Source organism: Alosa alosa, chromosome 17, assembly GCF_017589495.1.
Source record: "Alosa alosa isolate M-15738 ecotype Scorff River chromosome 17, AALO_Geno_1.1, whole genome shotgun sequence".
In the NCBI taxonomy this organism is placed as follows: domain Eukaryota; kingdom Metazoa; phylum Chordata; class Actinopteri; order Clupeiformes; family Clupeidae; genus Alosa; species Alosa alosa.
The window spans coordinates 13,936,377-13,955,679 of NC_063205.1; the positions used below are offsets into that span (position 1 = coordinate 13,936,377).

Consider the following 19,303-nt stretch of genomic DNA (forward strand, 5'->3'; position numbering starts at 1 on the left):
AAATGCTTTTGAATGAAAATTTTCAGCATATCGCCATAGCCTAGGCTACTATCTACCCCCCTTTTTGACAACTGAAATATCGGTTATATATATCGGTTATCGGCCTCCTGTTTTTGTAATAATTGATATCGGTATCGGCCCTGAAAAAACCATATCGGTCGATCCCTAGATAGGAGCAGGCTTCACTCAATTTGTCTATTTTTAAACTTTAAGAGTGCTGGCCTGGATAGTTATACATAAAGTAAAGTAGGAGAGAGGCCGCACATATGCATAGTGCGGCCTCTCTCCTACTTTCCTTTAATTTCACGTTTCCATATTATTATAACCCGATTCAAAATTATTTATTATTTATGAATTAATTAGATTATTAATCATTGAATCAATTTAATCATTTTTACCACCTTTCCAACATTGCCCTTTTCATCTCGCGTACCCCCTAGTGGCAGTTTGATCTGCTGGAACATGGAATTGTGACGTGCATAGAGTGTATAGGGCACATCATGGAATTCTTGATTATGGCAAACGAAAATGAATGCACTTCTGGCTCTAGGCTATATTTTTGGACAGGGTCTTTGAACATGAGGTTTTGTCACATGTGTGTATTCTCACCTTGAAATACGTCTTTACATGACTGAAATAACTCTACACATGTTCCTATTACTAAATCTGTCACCTTTGCTTTGCAGGAATACCTTTGCCAATGACCCGACACATTGCCTCATCATGCAGTCCGAAACTCACTGTGACCCTCCTAGCAATCTCTCCCACAATGGACAATCAGTCGGAACTACAAATGGAAGCCAAATCCCAAATCCCAGTATGAACCAACACCACTATATTATCGGGTGGCAGCCACAACTTTTCACACAGCATGGATTACACGTTCTACAGACTGGGCATCATGGAGATGGAGTTAATGGGAGGTCATCAGCAGAACAGACTCCTGTGTACTTATCTGTAGGTCCAGGTTGTGGCACTCTTACCAGTGGACACAACATGGCCTCAGCTGGAACCCAGCACTGTGTGCAGTCACAGCCCATGGCCATGGTACAAAGTCAACAGACATTCCTCATTAACACGTACAAAGTTCGCTTACACAGAGGTAATCAGCCACAGGACAAGTTAAACAGTGACAAGAGTTCCTCCCATTCATCTCCTGTTTCTCAATCTCACCAATTCAGTGGTTCAAAGCAAGTTCAAAAGCCCACCATGGATCAGATCTCCAGTGGGATCTCGAATCACCAAAAAAGTTTTCCAAGAAAAGTTACTCTTCTCATCAAGCAGAGTGACTTGGTTTGTGCTGCTAAACCAGAGCATGTCCTTAAGGAACAAAGAACTGTTGTTTCATGTGGAGATGACCGTTCACAACAGTCTGAGCAAGAGCGCAACATGATTGGGAGGGGAATGGTACAGGCATCCTCAACTTTATCTACAGGACAATCAGGGAGCTCAGTTCTTCACATAAGTGACGGTCGCTTTAATGGTGTGAAATTAGCTAACAGGTCATCTTTGTTAGCTTCTCAGTCTGTCTTCACTACCAGTTTGACTAGCTTGCAATCCACCTGCTGCTCATCTGATAACGGTGTCCCTTCTCCGCCTACCATCATTTCCCATGGTCTTCAGTCAAAGTATACCTCTTCTCAGGGTTTGAGTACTTCCCTCCCGACGAGGAGTAGTGCACATATTTCCACCTCCTACCCCAATAGCCTTCCTCCTGATCTTTCCAGGCCCACTCAGACCCGTGTTGATGTTAGAAACATGCTGGTGCAAACAGTCCAAGGACAATCGAAAACACATACGCAAAGGGCTGTTGCGGTTGTCCCTCCTACATTACAACAGCATCCTGATGATGATGAAAGAAAAAAAGAAAAGGGTGATGAACAATCTATTAAGATACATAGTGTTTGGTCAGACGCTGCAGAAAACACAGATGAAAATATATCTAAGCCTGGTTGTCATCCTTCAGTAATTGGCATTGATGGGTCTGATGTGAAGTCCTCATCTGATCACAAGAGAGTAGTAAATGAAGGCTGCCATCAAACTGTTGTCTCGTTTAAAAAATGTGTGCCTAACTTGTCACAATCAACAGAACAGAAATCTGATGTAGCAAAACATCCAAAAATAAAGGGGAGCATTGTCGATCTGAAATCAAAGACAGAGGAGATCACCACCCAACCAAACCAACATGCCACAACCAACACTCATCCAGAACAAAATTACGGACTATTAGGTTCCTTCAGAGACTCTGTAAAGTTTAGTCTTAGGATGTTGAAAGAGTTGATTGCTAATCTTGAAGCAGAACAAATCAAGCAAAACGGCAAGAGTGATGATGGCTCAGACCTTGTGCATACTTTACTTGACCTTTACTGGGGTGGAAGTTCTTATAACTACAAGACTGCAAAAGCAGAAGGTGTCATTGAGAATATACTGCAAGAAGCCACCGAGTTTAACATTGCAAATGATTCTGTGGTTTTTGATGGCATGAAAGTGGAGGATTTATATCAGTTAAAAGAAAGATTTCACATTCCTAAGTGGGATTGCAATGTTTCAGTGTCGGATGATATCTTTAAGTCATCTTCAAGAGGCATTGAGGAAAAAGTAGGAGGGCTTGACAAACAATCTACAGAGAACAGTTTTATCTCTGAAACCTGTTCGCTATTACCACCAGAGCACATTGAGACCATGGTAGGTGTATCTATGGAAGATCCTCATTGTTCCCTATCAGCCAAAACTTTGGACAAAGCCACTGATCTTGAGAGTACTGGCACAAATAATGCAGAAGATTCCCAAAAGCCAGCCATTAGCCTTTCAAATCTGCATGTTTCTGACAATGAAATTGTCACTGACACAGAAAAAAATGCTTTTTATAGCAGCAATGTTCCAAACATCCGTAAGTGTAAAAAACAGGATGATTGTGGTATCCTTGAGCTGGAGAAAACACCAGAGAAGGACTACACAATAAGTCCAAAGTCCCCTCCAGATTTTGCAGTGAAATTAACCATGCTGTCTGAGGACATAATGAAAATGTTTGACTGTGAGAATAATGGCAAGATGAAAAATCTCTGTGAGAACCTGTCTTCAACAGCACCAAGCACGGCTGAAGAACCAAATCAAGGCTTTACCAAAATGAAGATGCAAGTGTTGTCACCAGATGAGGCAAAGGCCCTCTTTAAGCTATTATATGAAGATGACAAAGAGGGGTTGTGTACATCTTCTCCTGACACACCTCATAGGCATGCAGATGATGAGGATGAGACAGGGCTTGTTTCTCTGCAAAAGGGTAATGTAAACCCAGATCAGATCCAAGCAGAAACTGTTGATGGCAAAACTCTAGACTTGTCAGGTGGTGTTTTGCCATGTATTTTCGCTAACAATTCAGGTAAAGGGATTCACAGCCACACAATTACAGCAGACAAGATGGTACTTGACAAGAACAAGTTATCATTGTTTAAAAAGGTGCAGCATAGTTCTCCTGAAAAAACCCTAACTGAAGAGGATGCAGTGAAACCAAGGTGTCTCCAACCCAAAAGCAGTAATGCACAGAAATCATGTGGTACAACAACCCTCAAAAAGCTATCCCATGGTCCAACAACCTCCCAGAAGGCTAAGAAAGGTTTTCTTTCATCAGCCAAATATGTGCATGGAGCAAAAGGGGTGCTGCATCCACACCTTCTCTCAAAATCCAACAGTTGTGCCACACTTTCTGTAAAGGATCTTGCCAGAAGCAATAAAAGGAAATGGGTTGAACATGGTAGTGAAGATCAAGTAACATTAGTCACATCCTCACCACCCAAACCTTCAATTGTTTTCTCACCAATGGAAACATCTGCTAAGGAAAAGGTCCTCAAAAATTGGGAGAGCACCTTTGTGCCAACAAATGTTAAGTCAAGAAGACTGTCTGTCCCTAGTACAAAGGAGACATCCTTCAGTTCATCAGAGTTTAAACCTAGAAGACATGAGAAGACATGACAAATTAAGAATGAAGCCAGATATTGGACCATTAATAATTTTACGTCTGGGTGACATCTCTCAGTTACACTATTCAAATGAAGAGTTTTGTATGAATCTCTGTTAAATAATTTCATTGTAGATGAGGTTGACATTATGTTTTTTTTCAGTATATATATTTTTTTAAATAAAACATTTACACCTATTTTTGGTAAGTGATGTTACTGTTGACCTTTATAACAAAAAAATAAAAAATGTATACACTGAACTTGCACATGAACAGAAGATAAATGACCATTCAGTATATAAATGTTGAGTATATAAATATAAAAATTTTCAATTTAGGAAAAGGTCCTCAAAAATTGGGAGAGCACCTTTGTGCCAACAAATGTTAGGTCAAGAAGATTGTCTGTCCCTACATAAAAAGTACAAAGGAGACATCTTTTACTTCATCAGTGTTTAAACCTAGAAGACACGACAAATGAAGAATGAAGCCAGATATTGGACCATTACTGATTAAGCTGCCACCATCATACCTGTGCCGAAGAAAACTGCTCCATCCTGCTTCAATGACTACCGCCCTGTGGCACTGACACCCATCATCATGAAGTGCTTTGAGCGGCTTGTCATGTCACATATCAAAGCCATTCTCCCCCCCACCCTGGACCCCTTCCAGTTTGCATACCAAGCCAAGCGGTCTACAGAGGATGCAATCTGCTCTGCCCTCCACCCAGCCCTCACCCACCTGGAAAAAAGAGACTCATATGTGAGATTGCTGTTTATAGACTTCAGTTCTGCATTCAACACCATAATACCACAACAACTCATCTGCAAACTTGACAAACTGGGACTCAGTACCTACCTCTGCAACTGGCTACTGGACTTCCTCTGTCAGAGGCCCCAAGTAGTACGTGTTGGCAACAATACCTCAAGCAGCATCACACTGAGCACAGGAGAGAGATATAACATCCACCTTCTGTCAAGATGATGGATGGGGGGCCCCCTAATTAAGGTCAGAGGTCAAATTAAAAATTAAGCGATTCAGGGCGTTACCTTCCAGATCATTCTTGATCACGTGAGGTAGGCGTATCTTATGACGTCATGATGGGGAGGTCTTATTTTCTGCAGGCGTGTCTTATGACGTCATGATGGGGAGGTCTTATTTTCTGCAGGCGTGTCTTATGACATCATACAAAGGGGCGGGGACCGTTCTTGTTTTTCTGGAACTTTCAGCAACATCGGTGTAACTTTGCTTTGTACCTTGAAACCGTAAAAAGTTTAGAGTTTTTTTTTTAAATGTATAAAAGAAGTAATGTTTTTTTTTTTTAAATGTATTATTGAAAAATAAAAATAAATAAAAATAAAAGTCTGTAAAGCACAACCTGAGTGTGAGAGGGCAACCGTGTTGAACAGTTAATTTTTGTTGCCGGGGGCCTGTGCGGCGTGCGTGGCTTGCGAGGGCTCTGAACTCGGGGAGCTTGGGATTCCTTAGGATTCCCCGGGCCTAGTAGCGGGCAGAGGCAGGCAGGCAGGCAGAGTCCCGGGGATGGGGCTCCGCACGCGCGCGACGAGAGAGAGAGAGAGAGAGAGAAGTCTGGAGCTCTTAGTCGCAGTCTTCTCCCTCCGACGGTTTGACTGAAAGTGACTGAAAAAGCGGGAAGGTTTAGGGGCGTGATCAAACAAATGGGGAGGAATCAAAAATGCCTGTGGGCCGGGCTAGAGGCTGAGTGTACAGGCACAGCAGGGGGTAGGGGTTGAACTCGCACATGCACATGTATGTTGCAAACGTAGGGGCATTCCTTAACCATCAAGTCACGCTTCGCCATCAAGCCGCGAGGGTTCGCAAACACAGAGAGGATAAAAGGAGCAGATGCAATCGAGCCCCGGTGACCTTTTTAAAATTATCCTTCTCTGCAGCATCAGCGCGCATAAGAGGTGAAACCTAGGCTAGCCATTGTGTGAAAATGGCTGAGCAGATGCAAACAGGCACTGGGTAACCTTTTTAAAATTCACCTTTAAGCCTTATGGCCCGCGATTGAAAGTTCAAGCACAATAGAGGGTAGTGTAGGATTACATACATGTAGCCTATGTTGCAAACGCAGACATTCCTTAAGCATTAAGACACGCTGCGCCATCAAGGACGAGGGTCGTAAAAACAGAGAGGATAAAAGGGGAGCAGATGCAAACGGGCACTGGGTAACCTTTTTAAAATTCAGCTTTAAGCCTTATGGCCCGCGATTGAAAAGTTCAAGCACAATAGGGGTAGTGTAGGATTACATACATGTAGCCTACGTTGCAAACGTAGGTATTCTTTAAGCATTAAGACACGCAAGGCCATCAAGCGCAGAGGCTCGTAAACACAGAGAGGATAAACGAGCTAGAGAGAAAGAGCAAACATGGCTGAGAGAATGAGTGCTGGCAGCAGTGCTGACGGCAGTGCTAGCGGCAGTGAGGAAGAGGCGCTCACTATCGATATGGATGCTGTTGCAGGGCCGTCTAGCGAAGCAGTCACTCCTCAAAACAGGATTTCTAAACCTGACGAAGGCTTGGCGAACGCTCCGGCAAGGAAAAAACCGAAGCCCATTTTTACCTCCAGATATCAAGATCCTCCTCCCAACGAGTTAGGAGGAAACGAGAGATGGTGTAATATCATTTTAGGCTACGACTTTTATTTGCAATTGGGGCAACTGAGTCTGTTGACCTCCGGACAACGCCATCATTCTGAGATCTTACGACTTTAAAACGTGTCAAGGAATCATCGGTAACAGTTTGAAAGGTAAAACGGAGGGAGAAGAGAGTATCTCTGCGGTGTGGTGCTCTGTACCTACAAATGATGAGAACGTTGTCTATCAGGTGTTTTTGTTGCCTGAAGAATGAAGCTCCGCCGTCTTTCTTTACACTCTCTCGTCAAGTGGGTGGCGATGAGGAAAAAGGCTACAGTGTAAATTGTGATTAGTTCACTTTACTTAAAAAACTGTGAAAACCTGTTGCCTTAGAAAAAGTAAGTAAATTAACTTGGTAAAGTTTGTTGTACTGTATATTGTATAATATTCTGAGTTGTAAGTTCATACGAAAGTTGTTGTTACTCACACACTCACAAACACACACACACACACACACACACATCCATATGTACATGTATACAGACACACACACATTCGACAAAATGTAGTCATTCAAACTAACTTGAGCTTCAAACTAACTTGCTTGCTTACTTAAAGATTATTAAGTAATTATTCCAGTTGTTAATACACCTTATATAGCACATTAACTTCCACAATTTTGCATTGACATAGAATGTAATGCTAAACTGTTTTCATTCAAATAATGACAAGATTTACCATAAACATTACAGAGTGTGCACCCTGCATGTATGAAACTCAGGCTTTTAATACACATTTTTAGTTTGTGCAGAAGGTGATGTTGGAGTTAGCCTTAAGGGGTTGCATGAGAAATGTATGTTAGATTGTGTAAAATACCCTATAGGGTTTATAGGCATATTAAGGCCTGCATCTGCATAATCTATCTTTAATAATCAATTTTTCTGATTTTTCATAAAGCCAGATTGTATTCGAGTATATACTGTAGACATATCAGCCTCACTACTTTAACTAAAGCAAACATTTTATATTCAACAGTTAATATTGAGATTGGATGTCAGTTGTCAATAAAAGACTGCGTCGTTACATTCCTTGTGTCACTGATTCCTTGTGTCATTGTCTTCTGCCTCACACATTCTTTATACAGTACATAGCACCGAACCCTCATTATAGCCCCAAAATGAACACGGAATTCCACTAAACGTAGCATTCTACCTTGTTTTGAAGGGACTGGTTGTTTTTGAATGGTCTGGCACTTGCCTAAAGCTAGCCTCTAGTGTGAATTTGGTGAGGTTTCACGTGTACTCTTCAGTTTAGAGATTGAGGCGTCTGATGCTCTATGTTTCTGTGTGATAGTGAGGCCTTGCTGTTCCGGACAGTATTATTTGGCGACCTTCAACATTTTATCCATTCCTACTTGTGATAATAAACTGTATAAAATAATAAACTCTCTCGTTCAATCCTTAATAATAAGCCTAATAAGGCTCATTTCCATAACGTTACACTTTCTTCATGGAATGGTGGGCATTTCATTCATTCATCATTGCTCTGTAAGCATTCTTGCGTGCGTTCATTTCTGAACAGAATTCACAATCAAATTGACAGATTCACATTGTCAGATTCAGATGTTTTTTTTTTTAAAATGTTTATGTGCACTGAGTAATACTTACTTGACTTACTTACTTAGATATAACTTCATCTAGATAAGTTCCTTTACTTGTCTTTTCCAGGCAATCGGTTTCCAAATTGTTTAAAGTGTAGTTGTATAGTTAACACATCAGATTTTACAGTGTACATTACTGCGTGTACATGATTCAAGTGTAATCGGATCATTTGGTGTGTTTGTGATTTGACAACAAAATAGAGTTTCATTTTAAAACAAGTGTTTCATTTTGTAAAAGATCCGAGGGATTCTGTTATTTGGCTGTGGCGGCTGTGTGTTAATTGTGTTTTTCAAAAAAAAAAAAAATTGAATTTGAAATTTCAAAATTCTGCTTAAGCAATGGAAGGGGAAAAAACTGTAACAACAGTTCTGCTCACACCGTTCTCTAAAAATTTGCTCCACGATCTTACGAAGCCCCCTTTAGTCAAATAAATCTCCTCAGGTTGTAATTTTAGGCTATTCTCTTTTGACAACTCAACTGTTTCCACAACTTTGTTTTCTGGAGATTTTAATCATTTTACATCTCTGAATGACAATATATCTTGTTTTATACTTTGAGAATCCCCACATGTTTTTGTTTAGATCAGAAAACCGCATCGGAAATCAGTTTCCGTCCTTTAATAGAGCATTGTTCAATTTCCAATAACCTCATAGTGATGGAAAATCTGAGGGGTCTGTTTATCCGGACAAATAGCAGACTGGGGAAACGTAAGACATGATCAATCCACGATTTGAGCGTTACGTTTTTTATTTGACATAGTGATGTCCAAACCTCCTGCACATTGCAACAGGCTAATGGATCCTGAAATAACTTTTGCACCAAAAAGAGGAAAGCCGGAAACATTCGTAAACTTTTTTCATAAACCGAGCAATGCTCTGGAATACCAATGGATGTTGAGTGATGGTCGCATAGGAGGCTATGTTTTTGATAAAGAAGAATGCAGTGTGAAGCTATATGTTTTGGCTTCACCGTTATTTGGTGTTTTCAGAGGGATGCTACACATCTCATTTTGTGCTGCCGATTGGATAATGTTTAGGGATATTTGGAGTGATCTTGAACTACCTGTTTCGGATAGCACCTTCACAGCATCATGGAATAGTTCGGTCTATACCAAATGTTACCATATTTATGCTAATTGTCTTGAAATAGAACCACAGGGGTTCATTCACCTGTGTAGTGATGACTACAGAATAGCAACATATGCTGAAGCAATATTTACTGCAGAAAATGATGTAGAGACATTCGTACAAGGTCCTAAAGTGAGGTATCTATGGAAAGACATGCTTGTTTTAAGTAATGTTTTCAAAAAAGGTTGATAGATTGTTCAAATGTAGTGTTGGCTTGGATAGGTACCAAAGGATCAAGAGGCGTCTTTTTCCGATCGTTGCCTTTGATCTAGCCAACAATTGTGAATCGTCAGCTTTGGAATCAACGCCCCCTCGTTCTGAAGCTTAAACAGTGAGCATGCAAAGGGTCACTTCAGTCTCAGCGATAACTTGAAACTTGAAATGGCTGAAGAGTATGTTTGACTTAACGAAATGACAGACATACAAGAAGAAGAAAATGCTGAAACACCAATGATTGTCTCGTCAACAAATACCTGTGAATCCTCTGAAGCTACCGGATTTGGTTGTCACTACCTTACAACATCCTAAAGGCGTGTGTGTGCAGCATTCTACAGCATATCATCGCTGAGAAGTTATGTGAGAATTGTTTCGGCGGTGAAGTCCGGATGCCTACTACTAGCAGAAGCACATAGGGGATCTAAAAAACAGAGACTTTTTAAGCCAGAATTGTTACAAGTCATCACGAGTGTTTTCCAGACGTAAGGAATTCATGCAAACCTTCAAAATTCCTGGGGTGCTGTAGAGGCCCTTGTGTATGAAACATTACAATCAAGGAAAACATTGCTGAAGCTCTGGATTAAAGCTCTGGACTGTTGGTGTGAAAAATACTTTTTTCAAAAGATCATTGTGTTAGAAACAGGCAATCAAAAGATTCTGACTTTTCAAGATTCTGTTATAGCCTACCATAGAATTTGCAGTGCTTAATGCCCTTAAAAACAAATGATGCTTGCTAGGTCATTGTCTGAAGACTGCTCTAACCTATTGTATGTAGAGTAGGGGCCTCCATTAACAAACCATATCACGTAACAGTATGTGAAATTTGAAAAAACATGTCATAGACAACATATAATAGCTGTATGTACATATACTGATAAAGTTTGTATCATCAATTTGTATGAAAATGTGTTTTTTGTATTTATAGATAGCTTTTAAACTAGTTTGATACTTTACCATTGTAAATGTGTTTGTGTGGGTGACAATAAATGTTATCAAAATCAATATTTGGGGAAAAGGTTATCATGACGGACCCTCTAAATGCGGTTTACTATACACCATCCAGTGAGGGGTCTTTTGACGATAAAACAAGATTAAAAGAAGCTGTATTTAAAGATACAGGTGTACGTTTGTCTGACAAAGAAGTCACCGACTGGTTATCTGTCGAGGATTCTTATACACCTCACAAAAATATGCATGTTAATTACAAGAGAATTGTTTTGAAACAGTTTCAAGCAGACTTGGTGGTTATGCCTATATACTCAAAGTAGAATGATAACTTTAAATATACGTTCACACACATAGACATTTTTAGCAAATATACCTGGGTATGTATGAAAATAATAATTGTATAAATAGTTGAATCCATTTTAAAGGAGGAGGGCCTCAGAAATTGCATGCAAACGGACCGTGGGGCAGAATTCTTCAACAAACATATTGTTGTATTAAAAGAGACTATTACTTTAATAACTCAACAGCACTGAAGAAACATATTGTAAGCGTATTCATTTAAAACAAATAAAAACTCCCTCTGACTGTGGTGACTTTAGAACTGACTGTGGGCACTAATCTGATGGCGGTGACAGTGGCCTCATTACAACATACAATTCCAAAACTTATACCACTCAAGTCAATAGCTTCTTGCTTAACAACTTTGTTATTTTTTGGACCAATGGTTAAATAATCCTGAGCACTGAGATAAACATTTTTCAAGGAATATAAGGTACAATTAAGCAATATCATTATTAAAAGTACCCATCATCAAATATTAAATCATCATAGTAAAAAATAAAGTCATTACCAGTAGGAATTATGCATCACTGACATCATCTTAAACCGTCATCTAGTGCCCCTACTCATGCTAATTCATAATAATACATTGTATTGTTCTGAAAACTGGATTGTAAACTGTATTTATGACGTGAAGAACAGATAACAAATAACAATTGTGAGCACTGTGGCAAACATTCAATAAGAAACATATCGGTTCAATTAGCAATAGGCTATCATTAAATGGTGTTCAAATGCTATTGTTCAAATGCTAATTGACTATTGTGATAGATGTTAAGGAAAGGATGTTTTGTGTGTTTTATCTATCTTTTCCCATGCCAGCTTTCACAAACATTAGCTATCATTTTCCTAACTAGCAGTGTTAGCTCATAGATATGAGCATAGACTAACATGGTAAGCCAAACATATGCGCTAATTCAAAAAGGATGGTAACGTTATAACATTAGTGTTGGTGAAAGAAGCCTGGTATGTGGATGCATGCAGTAAGCATGATCAGGGCTGTACGTTAACTTTTTTGCAAGTAACACCGGTGCTACAGAGGTTAAACGTTTTGTAGCACCAGCCATAAATTCTGTTTCATCGGAATAAAATCAATTCAAAATCATCAATTGTGGTTGGGATCTAGGGCTACTGCAACTGGATTGATAAAAGGTCATGTAGTTGTAAACATCTCACCCGGCTACATTGTGTTTGAGAAGAGCAAAATCTATCAGTATGGTATGATATGCCATGCTATTTTGTTGTTGAATTTATAAAAAACAAAAAAATAATCCCTGTCAGTTCCATGCAGTTCAACTTTTCAACGGGTATCAGAAAGAGAGGTCATGCTACTCCGTCTTCAGTGTCCCGCTGGCGAGACGGTTATCCCCCTCCCCCAACATTCTAAACCAATTGTATGCACCGTATTGCTATGTAGCATGGTAATGGTATACACCATTTGAAAGCTTGGACTCTTGGGAATCCAAACATGACAACTTTTCATGTACAATCTGTATAGTGCTTTACATTGTCAGATTAATCTTACTATGTCTCACTTAAATTTCATCAAAAATGCCCTCCTCTCCCTCTATCACCTTTGGTGCTTCCCTATCTTCTAACTGCAGTGTATATCCTTAGCAATAAGTAGATTCAGCATATTGGGTCTTGACATATTCACAGGAATCCATAGAAATGGAATCTTCATGCTGTTTTATCCAATATTAGTTGTGCAGATGTATAGTCCATCTTATACACACCCATTGAAGCAACAAAAAAAATGGAACAAAATGAGACTTTTGTGTAATTATTCCATATTTTGTGTAGTCATTCTATATCAGAAACCCTGACATACAATCCAAATAGTCTACAAGAAACTTCAGAGTGTTATCTTTCATTTGAGACCAAGATTATGCTTCTACACAAAAGGGGTTAATATGCATGTAAGCATTTGATTGTCAGTATGCATTTTGGATAACCAATAGTCCTATGGGGAGTTTCCATAGGGCATTTTACGAAACGCATGAGCATATCTTGGCAAATAATGGTACCCACATTTTCATTCTATATTGATCTACTGTTGCACACAGCTCCACAATACCTGGTGCTAGGGCTCAGTTGTGTTTCTAAGTCGTATCAAGTGACCTAGGGGGTTGAAATGTGGTCAGTTCAGAGATGCTTGTAATCCGACAGAAAAAAAAATCTATATTCTAGCCTTTGTAACTCTGTGTCAGTACAGTTATTCTGATTGTTTCCAAAGAAACTACAGTGTCTCTGTCTAACTACAGTGTCCAAAGAGGTCAAGCATTGGATAGGCCCAACTAGGTGGCCTCTGAAGCAGGCGCTGTGCAATTTCAGACAAAAATTTGAAATTGGTATTGAGAATGAAGCGGTTCATTTTTCTTATACTCATTGTAAGTCAGTTCATATATTTTTGAGTAAGTAGAAGATGTGCTGAAGATTTTGTTCCACTAAGATTAAATTCACGTTTAGTTCATATTTCTAAGTTTTTAGATTAGAGTATGTTCAACTTTATTGTCATTGCACGGGTGAAACATTATTTTTCATCTAACCAGCGGTGCAAATGAGAACTGACATGTCAAACATTTGCCAATATTTTTGAGACGGTAAAAAGCTGATTTACACTAGTTATTGCTTTCATGTGGCTGTTGAAATTTATATCACTGTCAATTAATACACCCAGATTTCTAACAGTATACTTTGCTTTCAACCCTTTTGTGTCAAAGAGTGTGGCAACCCAAAGTCTTTCCTCCATTTTACCAAATATTATTACTTCCGTCTTGTCTTTGTTCAGCTGAAGAAAATTTTGAGACATCCATTTGTTCATTTGCTCAATACACTGACAGAGATTCTAGGGAACCATAGTCATTTGGCGACAGAGCTGTACCGTTTTTTTCAAGTGTTTTGTAGTCTATCAAGCTGAACTCTGTTCTCTATCAAGTTAAGTTTCCCTCTATTTGTAGCTGGAAATTCCTGATGTTGAAGTAGTAATTGAGCAGATATGTTGACGGATTTTGTAAATTTTACCTTTGAAAAAGATGACTAGTTGAGAGAAGTTCAGGCATTTATTTTGAGGGGGGATTTGTTAACTTCTTGACGGTTGAAAATAGTGTTATTTTAACTTCTACTGATGATGTTAGAAAGAAAGTCTATCTTCCTTTGCATACGTCAGAGTTATACTGTATGTGCGGAGCATCTCTTTATGGATCTCAATGCGGATCTGAAGTTTGTATTTACGCCATTTTCTTTCGGTCTTCCTACACTCTCTTTTTAGGAGTTTAACCGCTGGATTTTGCTTCCATGGTGCTTTGTTTGTCCTTAACTTTCCTGAATTGTAATGGAGCAATGTCATCCATAATGGTTGTCATTTTTGTCATCCAATTAGTCTTCTACCGTCTGAAAGTAGACTTGACGTCTGTGAAAGTGCTTGCTCAAAGAGAGCCATTTATGATTCTCCTTTTTTGTCATCATAGAAATGTTATTGGGAACATAGACATTATAAAAGAACACAGAAATGATCGGGTAAGGTCAGGTCTTTAACAGTTGTAGAGACATTGAGACCCTTTGTGATAACAAAGTCGAGGGTATGGCTAAGAGAGTGTGTTGGCCCCCTGTACATTAATTCCTTGGCATAATTGTTTTCAGGATTATCCACACGTAAATTTAGATCCTCTGATATAATCTGATAAGACTGACTGATAAGACAGTCAAACTCTATGCAAATGACTGACAGCATATCACCTAGCTCTTCAAGAAAGACTTTAGCTGAATGTTTTGAAGACATGTAAATTGTCAATAATAAAATCTGAGGAGAAGGCTTGCAGTAATGTGTGCACACACAGGTATTCAAATGATGTAAAGTCACCGATGATGACTACCCAGTTGGAAGGATTGGAGTGTGTTTTCTGATTTATTTATTTATTGGTGATGGTATGAACATATTGTATGTTTTTACAGGCTTGCTCATGTTTCCCAAGGCTTGTGCATTGTTTTCTGAGATACTACTCTAAAATGTTGCTAAATGACTCATTACATCATACTTAAAGAAACACATTGTTCACCTAAATTCTATGGTCTATGGCTATGAATCCAAACATGAAAATAAGATAATAGATAATAGCTTCTGCAAAGTTACTGCAATGACTTTAGTAATTTTGTAAAACCTTAAGTGACAAGCACAAGATGCAATAGTGCTGGGAGCTTTTCTCTGTAACATTCTCTATGCATTTGTAATGGTGACGGTAAGCAGAGAGTGTATTTTCATCACTCATTGACATGAACTTGAAAGCATGCAAGGTTTTTTGTGTGAAATGTCACTAAGTCAAATATTGCTGTAATATAGATAAAATAAAAGTGTTATTAGTGTTGACCACCTATCATGCAAGTTCATTTTTTTTTTCTTGCATATACACAATGTGGCTACTCAGGCAAAATATTGTAAATCAAAGTGTTTTATTATTTACACTTACATAAAGAGCATGTTTTGCATAAGTATATTGATATGAATGCAAGATACTTTGATGTTTTGATATGAATGTGTTTTTAATATGAAGATGATTTAATGTTATCATTTATTGTACCTGCATTCATGCGTAGTATTGTGTATAATGTCACTGAAAGTGATTTTTCTCCCATATAATGATATAAATTTACTTATAGGAAAATATAAAATGAGGAGGTTGCACCAGTACATTGCTGAACAGCCAATACCTTGGTCTATAATGATGTACCTTCAGATTTTATAATTTCACAAACTTTTTATTTTCAAAATTAAAACCTGTTTTATACAAATTCCCAAGAATCAGTGAACTGTATTAGGGACCCTCACAGTCTGACCTCTGTATGATGGACCACAGAGATGAGTGTGGGGGGCACTCTAGGATGGCAAAAGTTATTTCAGGATCCATTAGCCTGTTGCTAACCGACGTGAGCGTAACTCTTTTCTTGGAAACGGATACTCTTGGTGTATGCGATTCGGCCATCCTTGTAAATACAGGTCCAGAAACTCTTGACAAGTTATTGGTTTGACTGTCTTGAAAGTTAGTTACTCGGTACACACCTACCCGATGCTTTTTATGTCTTTATGTTACAACACTCCCCCCTGAACTGTTATCAACCAATGAAACACTGTGAAAAACTAACACACCCCCAAAAATGTCATCAATCACCCCTTGCGTCGCTATAAAAATGAGAAAAATGCTATGTCCGCCATTTTGAAAAGAAAGTTTGTGCGCTCCGTTAAGTAAGTAAGTAAGTATTTATTTATATAGCACATTTTACATGCACAGGGTGCAACACAAAGAGTGCGGTAGGACTCGAATACATGCGCCGCAAATTTGCCGGTGTGATGCTTGACTTACGTATAGGTCTTAGATTAGATTCAACTTGAATTGCTGGGTCTTAGATTAGATTCAACTTTATTGGCATTATGCAGAGTACAAGTACAAAGTTAGCGAAATGCAGTTTGCGTCTAACCAGAAGTGTAAAAAAAGCAGGAAAGTGCAATGTGATATATAAATTATAGACGGACAGGACAAGAAATTGAAAAGAATAGAAGAAGGTAAATATGTGCAGCGTATTAGCAGCAGGCCTATATAGCATATGAACAATGTATGAACAACATGTAGGCTACAGATATGTGCAATGAAGTAGCAGTAACTTTATAATAGAGAATACTATAGATGTATGCAGCTTATTTACAGAATATATTATAAGAAATTATTATAAGAAAACCATATAGACGGATATGCACAGTAGCCTACTGTATGTACAGATATGTGCAGGAGGTTTGGACATCACTGTGTCAAATAAAAAACGTAACGCTCAAATCGTGGATTGATCATGTCTTACGTTTCCCCAGTCTGCTATTTGTCCGGATAAACAGACCCCTCAGATTTTCCATCACTATGGGGTTATTGGAAATTGAACAATGCTCTATTAAAGGACGGAAACTGATTTCCGATGCGGTTTTCTGATCTAAACAAAAAAATGTGGGGATTCTCAAAGTATAAAACAAGATATATTGTCATTCAGAGATGTAAAATGATTAAAATCTCCAGAAAACAAAGTTGTGGAAACAGTTGAGTTGTCAAAAGAGAATAGCCTAAAATTACAACCTGAGGAGATTTATTTGACTAAAGGGGGCTTCGTAAGATCGTGGAGCAAATTTTTAGAGAACGGTGTGAGCAGAACTGTTGTTACAGTTTTTTTCCCCTTCCATTGCTTAAGCAGAATTTTGAAATTTCAAATTCAATTTTTTTTTTCTTCGAAAAACACAATTAACACACAGCCGCCACAGCCAAATAACAGAATCCCTCGGATCTTTTACAAAATGAAACACTTGTTTTAAAATGAAACTCTATTTTGTTGTCAAATCACAAACACACCAAATGATCCGATTACACTTGAATCATGTACACGCAGTAATGTACACTGTAAAATCTGATGTGTTAACTATACAACTACACTTTAAACAATTTGGAAACCGATTGCCTGGAAAAGACAAGTAAAGGAACTTATCTAGATGAAGTTATATCTAAGTAAGTAAGTCAAGTAAGTATTACTCAGTGCACATAAACATTTAAAAAAAAAAAAAACATCTGAATCTGACAATGTGAATCTGTCAATTTGATTGTGAATTCTGTTCAGAAATGAACGCACGCAAGAATGCTTACAGAGCAATGATGAATGAATGAAATGCCCACCATTCCATGAAGAAAGTGTAACGTTATGGAAATGAGCCTTATTAGGCTTATTATTAAGGATTGAACGAGAGAGTTTATTATTTTATACAGTTTATTATCACAAGTAGGAATGGATAAAATGTTGAAGGTCGCCAAATAATACTGTCCGGAACAGCAAGGCCTCACTATCACACGGAAACACAGAGCATCAGACGCCTCAATCTCTAAACTGAAGAGTACACGTGAAACCTCACCAAATTCACACTAGAGGCTAGCTTTAGGCAAGTGCCAGACCATTCAAAAACAACCAGTCCCTTCAAAACAAGGTAGAATGCTACGTTTAGTGGAATTCCGTGTTCATTTTGGGGCTATAATGAGGGTTCGGTGCTATGTACTGTATAAAGAATGTGTGAGGCAGAAGACAATGACACAAGGAATCAGTGACACAAGGAATGTAACGACGCAGTCTTTTATTGACAACTGACATCCAATCTCAATATTAACTGTTGAATATAAAATGTTTGCTTTAGTTAAAGTAGTGAGGCTGATATGTCTACAGTATATACTCGAATACAATCTGGCTTTATGAAAAATCAGAAAAATTGATTATTAAAGATAGATTATGCAGATGCAGGCCTTAATATGCCTATAAACCCTATAGGGTATTTTACACAATCTAACATACATTTCTCATGCAACCCCTTAAGGCTAACTCCAACATCACCTTCTGCACAAACTAAAAATGTGTATTAAAAGCCTGAGTTTCATACATGCAGGGTGCACACTCTGTAATGTTTATGGTAAATCTTGTCATTATTTGAATGAAAACAGTTTAGCATTACATTCTATGTCAATGCAAAATTGTGGAAGTTAATGTGCTATATAAGGTGTATTAACAACTGGAATAATTACTTGATAATCTTTAAGTAAGCAAGCAAGTTAGTTTGAAGCTCAAGTTAGTTTGAATGACTACATTTTGTCGAATGTGTGTGTGTCTGTATACATGTACATATGGATGTGTGTGTGTGTGTGTGTGTGTTTGTGAGTGTGTGAGTAACAACAACTTTCGTATGAACTTACAACTCAGAATATTATACAATATACAGTACAACAAACTTTACCAAGTTAATTTACTTACTTTTTCTAAGGCAACAGGTTTTCACAGTTTTTTAAGTAAAGTGAACTAATCACAATTTACACTGTAGCCTTTTCCTCATCGTCACCCACTTGACGAGAGAGTGTAAAGAAAGACGGCGGAGCTTCATTCTTCAGGCAACAAAAACACCTGATAGACAACGTTCTCATCATTTGTAGGTACAGAGCACCACACCGCAGAGATACTCTCTTCTCCCTCCGTTTTACCTTTCAAACAGTTACCGATGATTCCTTGACACGTTTTAAAGTCGTAAGATCTCAAAATGATGGGGTCCTTTGGAGGAGACCCCCGATTGTCCGAGGTCAACAGACTCAGTTGCCCCAATTGAAAATGAAAGTCGTAGCCTAAAATGATATTACACCATCTCTCGTTTCCTCCTAACTCGTTGGGAGGAGGATCTTGATATCTGGAGGTAAAAATGGGCTTCGTTTTTTTCCTTGGCCGGAGCGTTCGCCAGGCCTTCGTCAGGTTTAGAAATCCTGTTTTGAGGAGTGACTGGTCCGCTAGACGGCCCTGCAACAGCATCCATATCAATAGTGAGCGCCTCTTCCTCACTGCCCTCACTGCCGTCAGCACTGCTGCCAGCACTCATTCTCTCAGCCATGTTTGCTCCATCTCTTTAGCT

General features: G+C 38.6%; 1 protein-coding gene across 5 annotated transcripts in view; it reads left to right on the forward strand.

Moving 5' to 3' along the window:
* Positions 1–4,538, forward strand: part of LOC125310583 — a 29,797-nt gene extending 25,259 nt beyond the window's left edge. For all 5 annotated transcript variants that reach the window (XM_048268142.1, XM_048268143.1, XM_048268145.1 and 2 more), the window contains one exon: positions 687–4,538. In XM_048268142.1, coding sequence (XP_048124099.1) covers positions 687–3,969 — 3,283 coding nt within the window. In that variant the 3' untranslated portion in view covers positions 3,970–4,538. The remainder of the gene's footprint in view (positions 1–686) is intronic.
* The last annotated feature ends 14,765 nt before the right edge of the window (positions 4,539–19,303 follow it).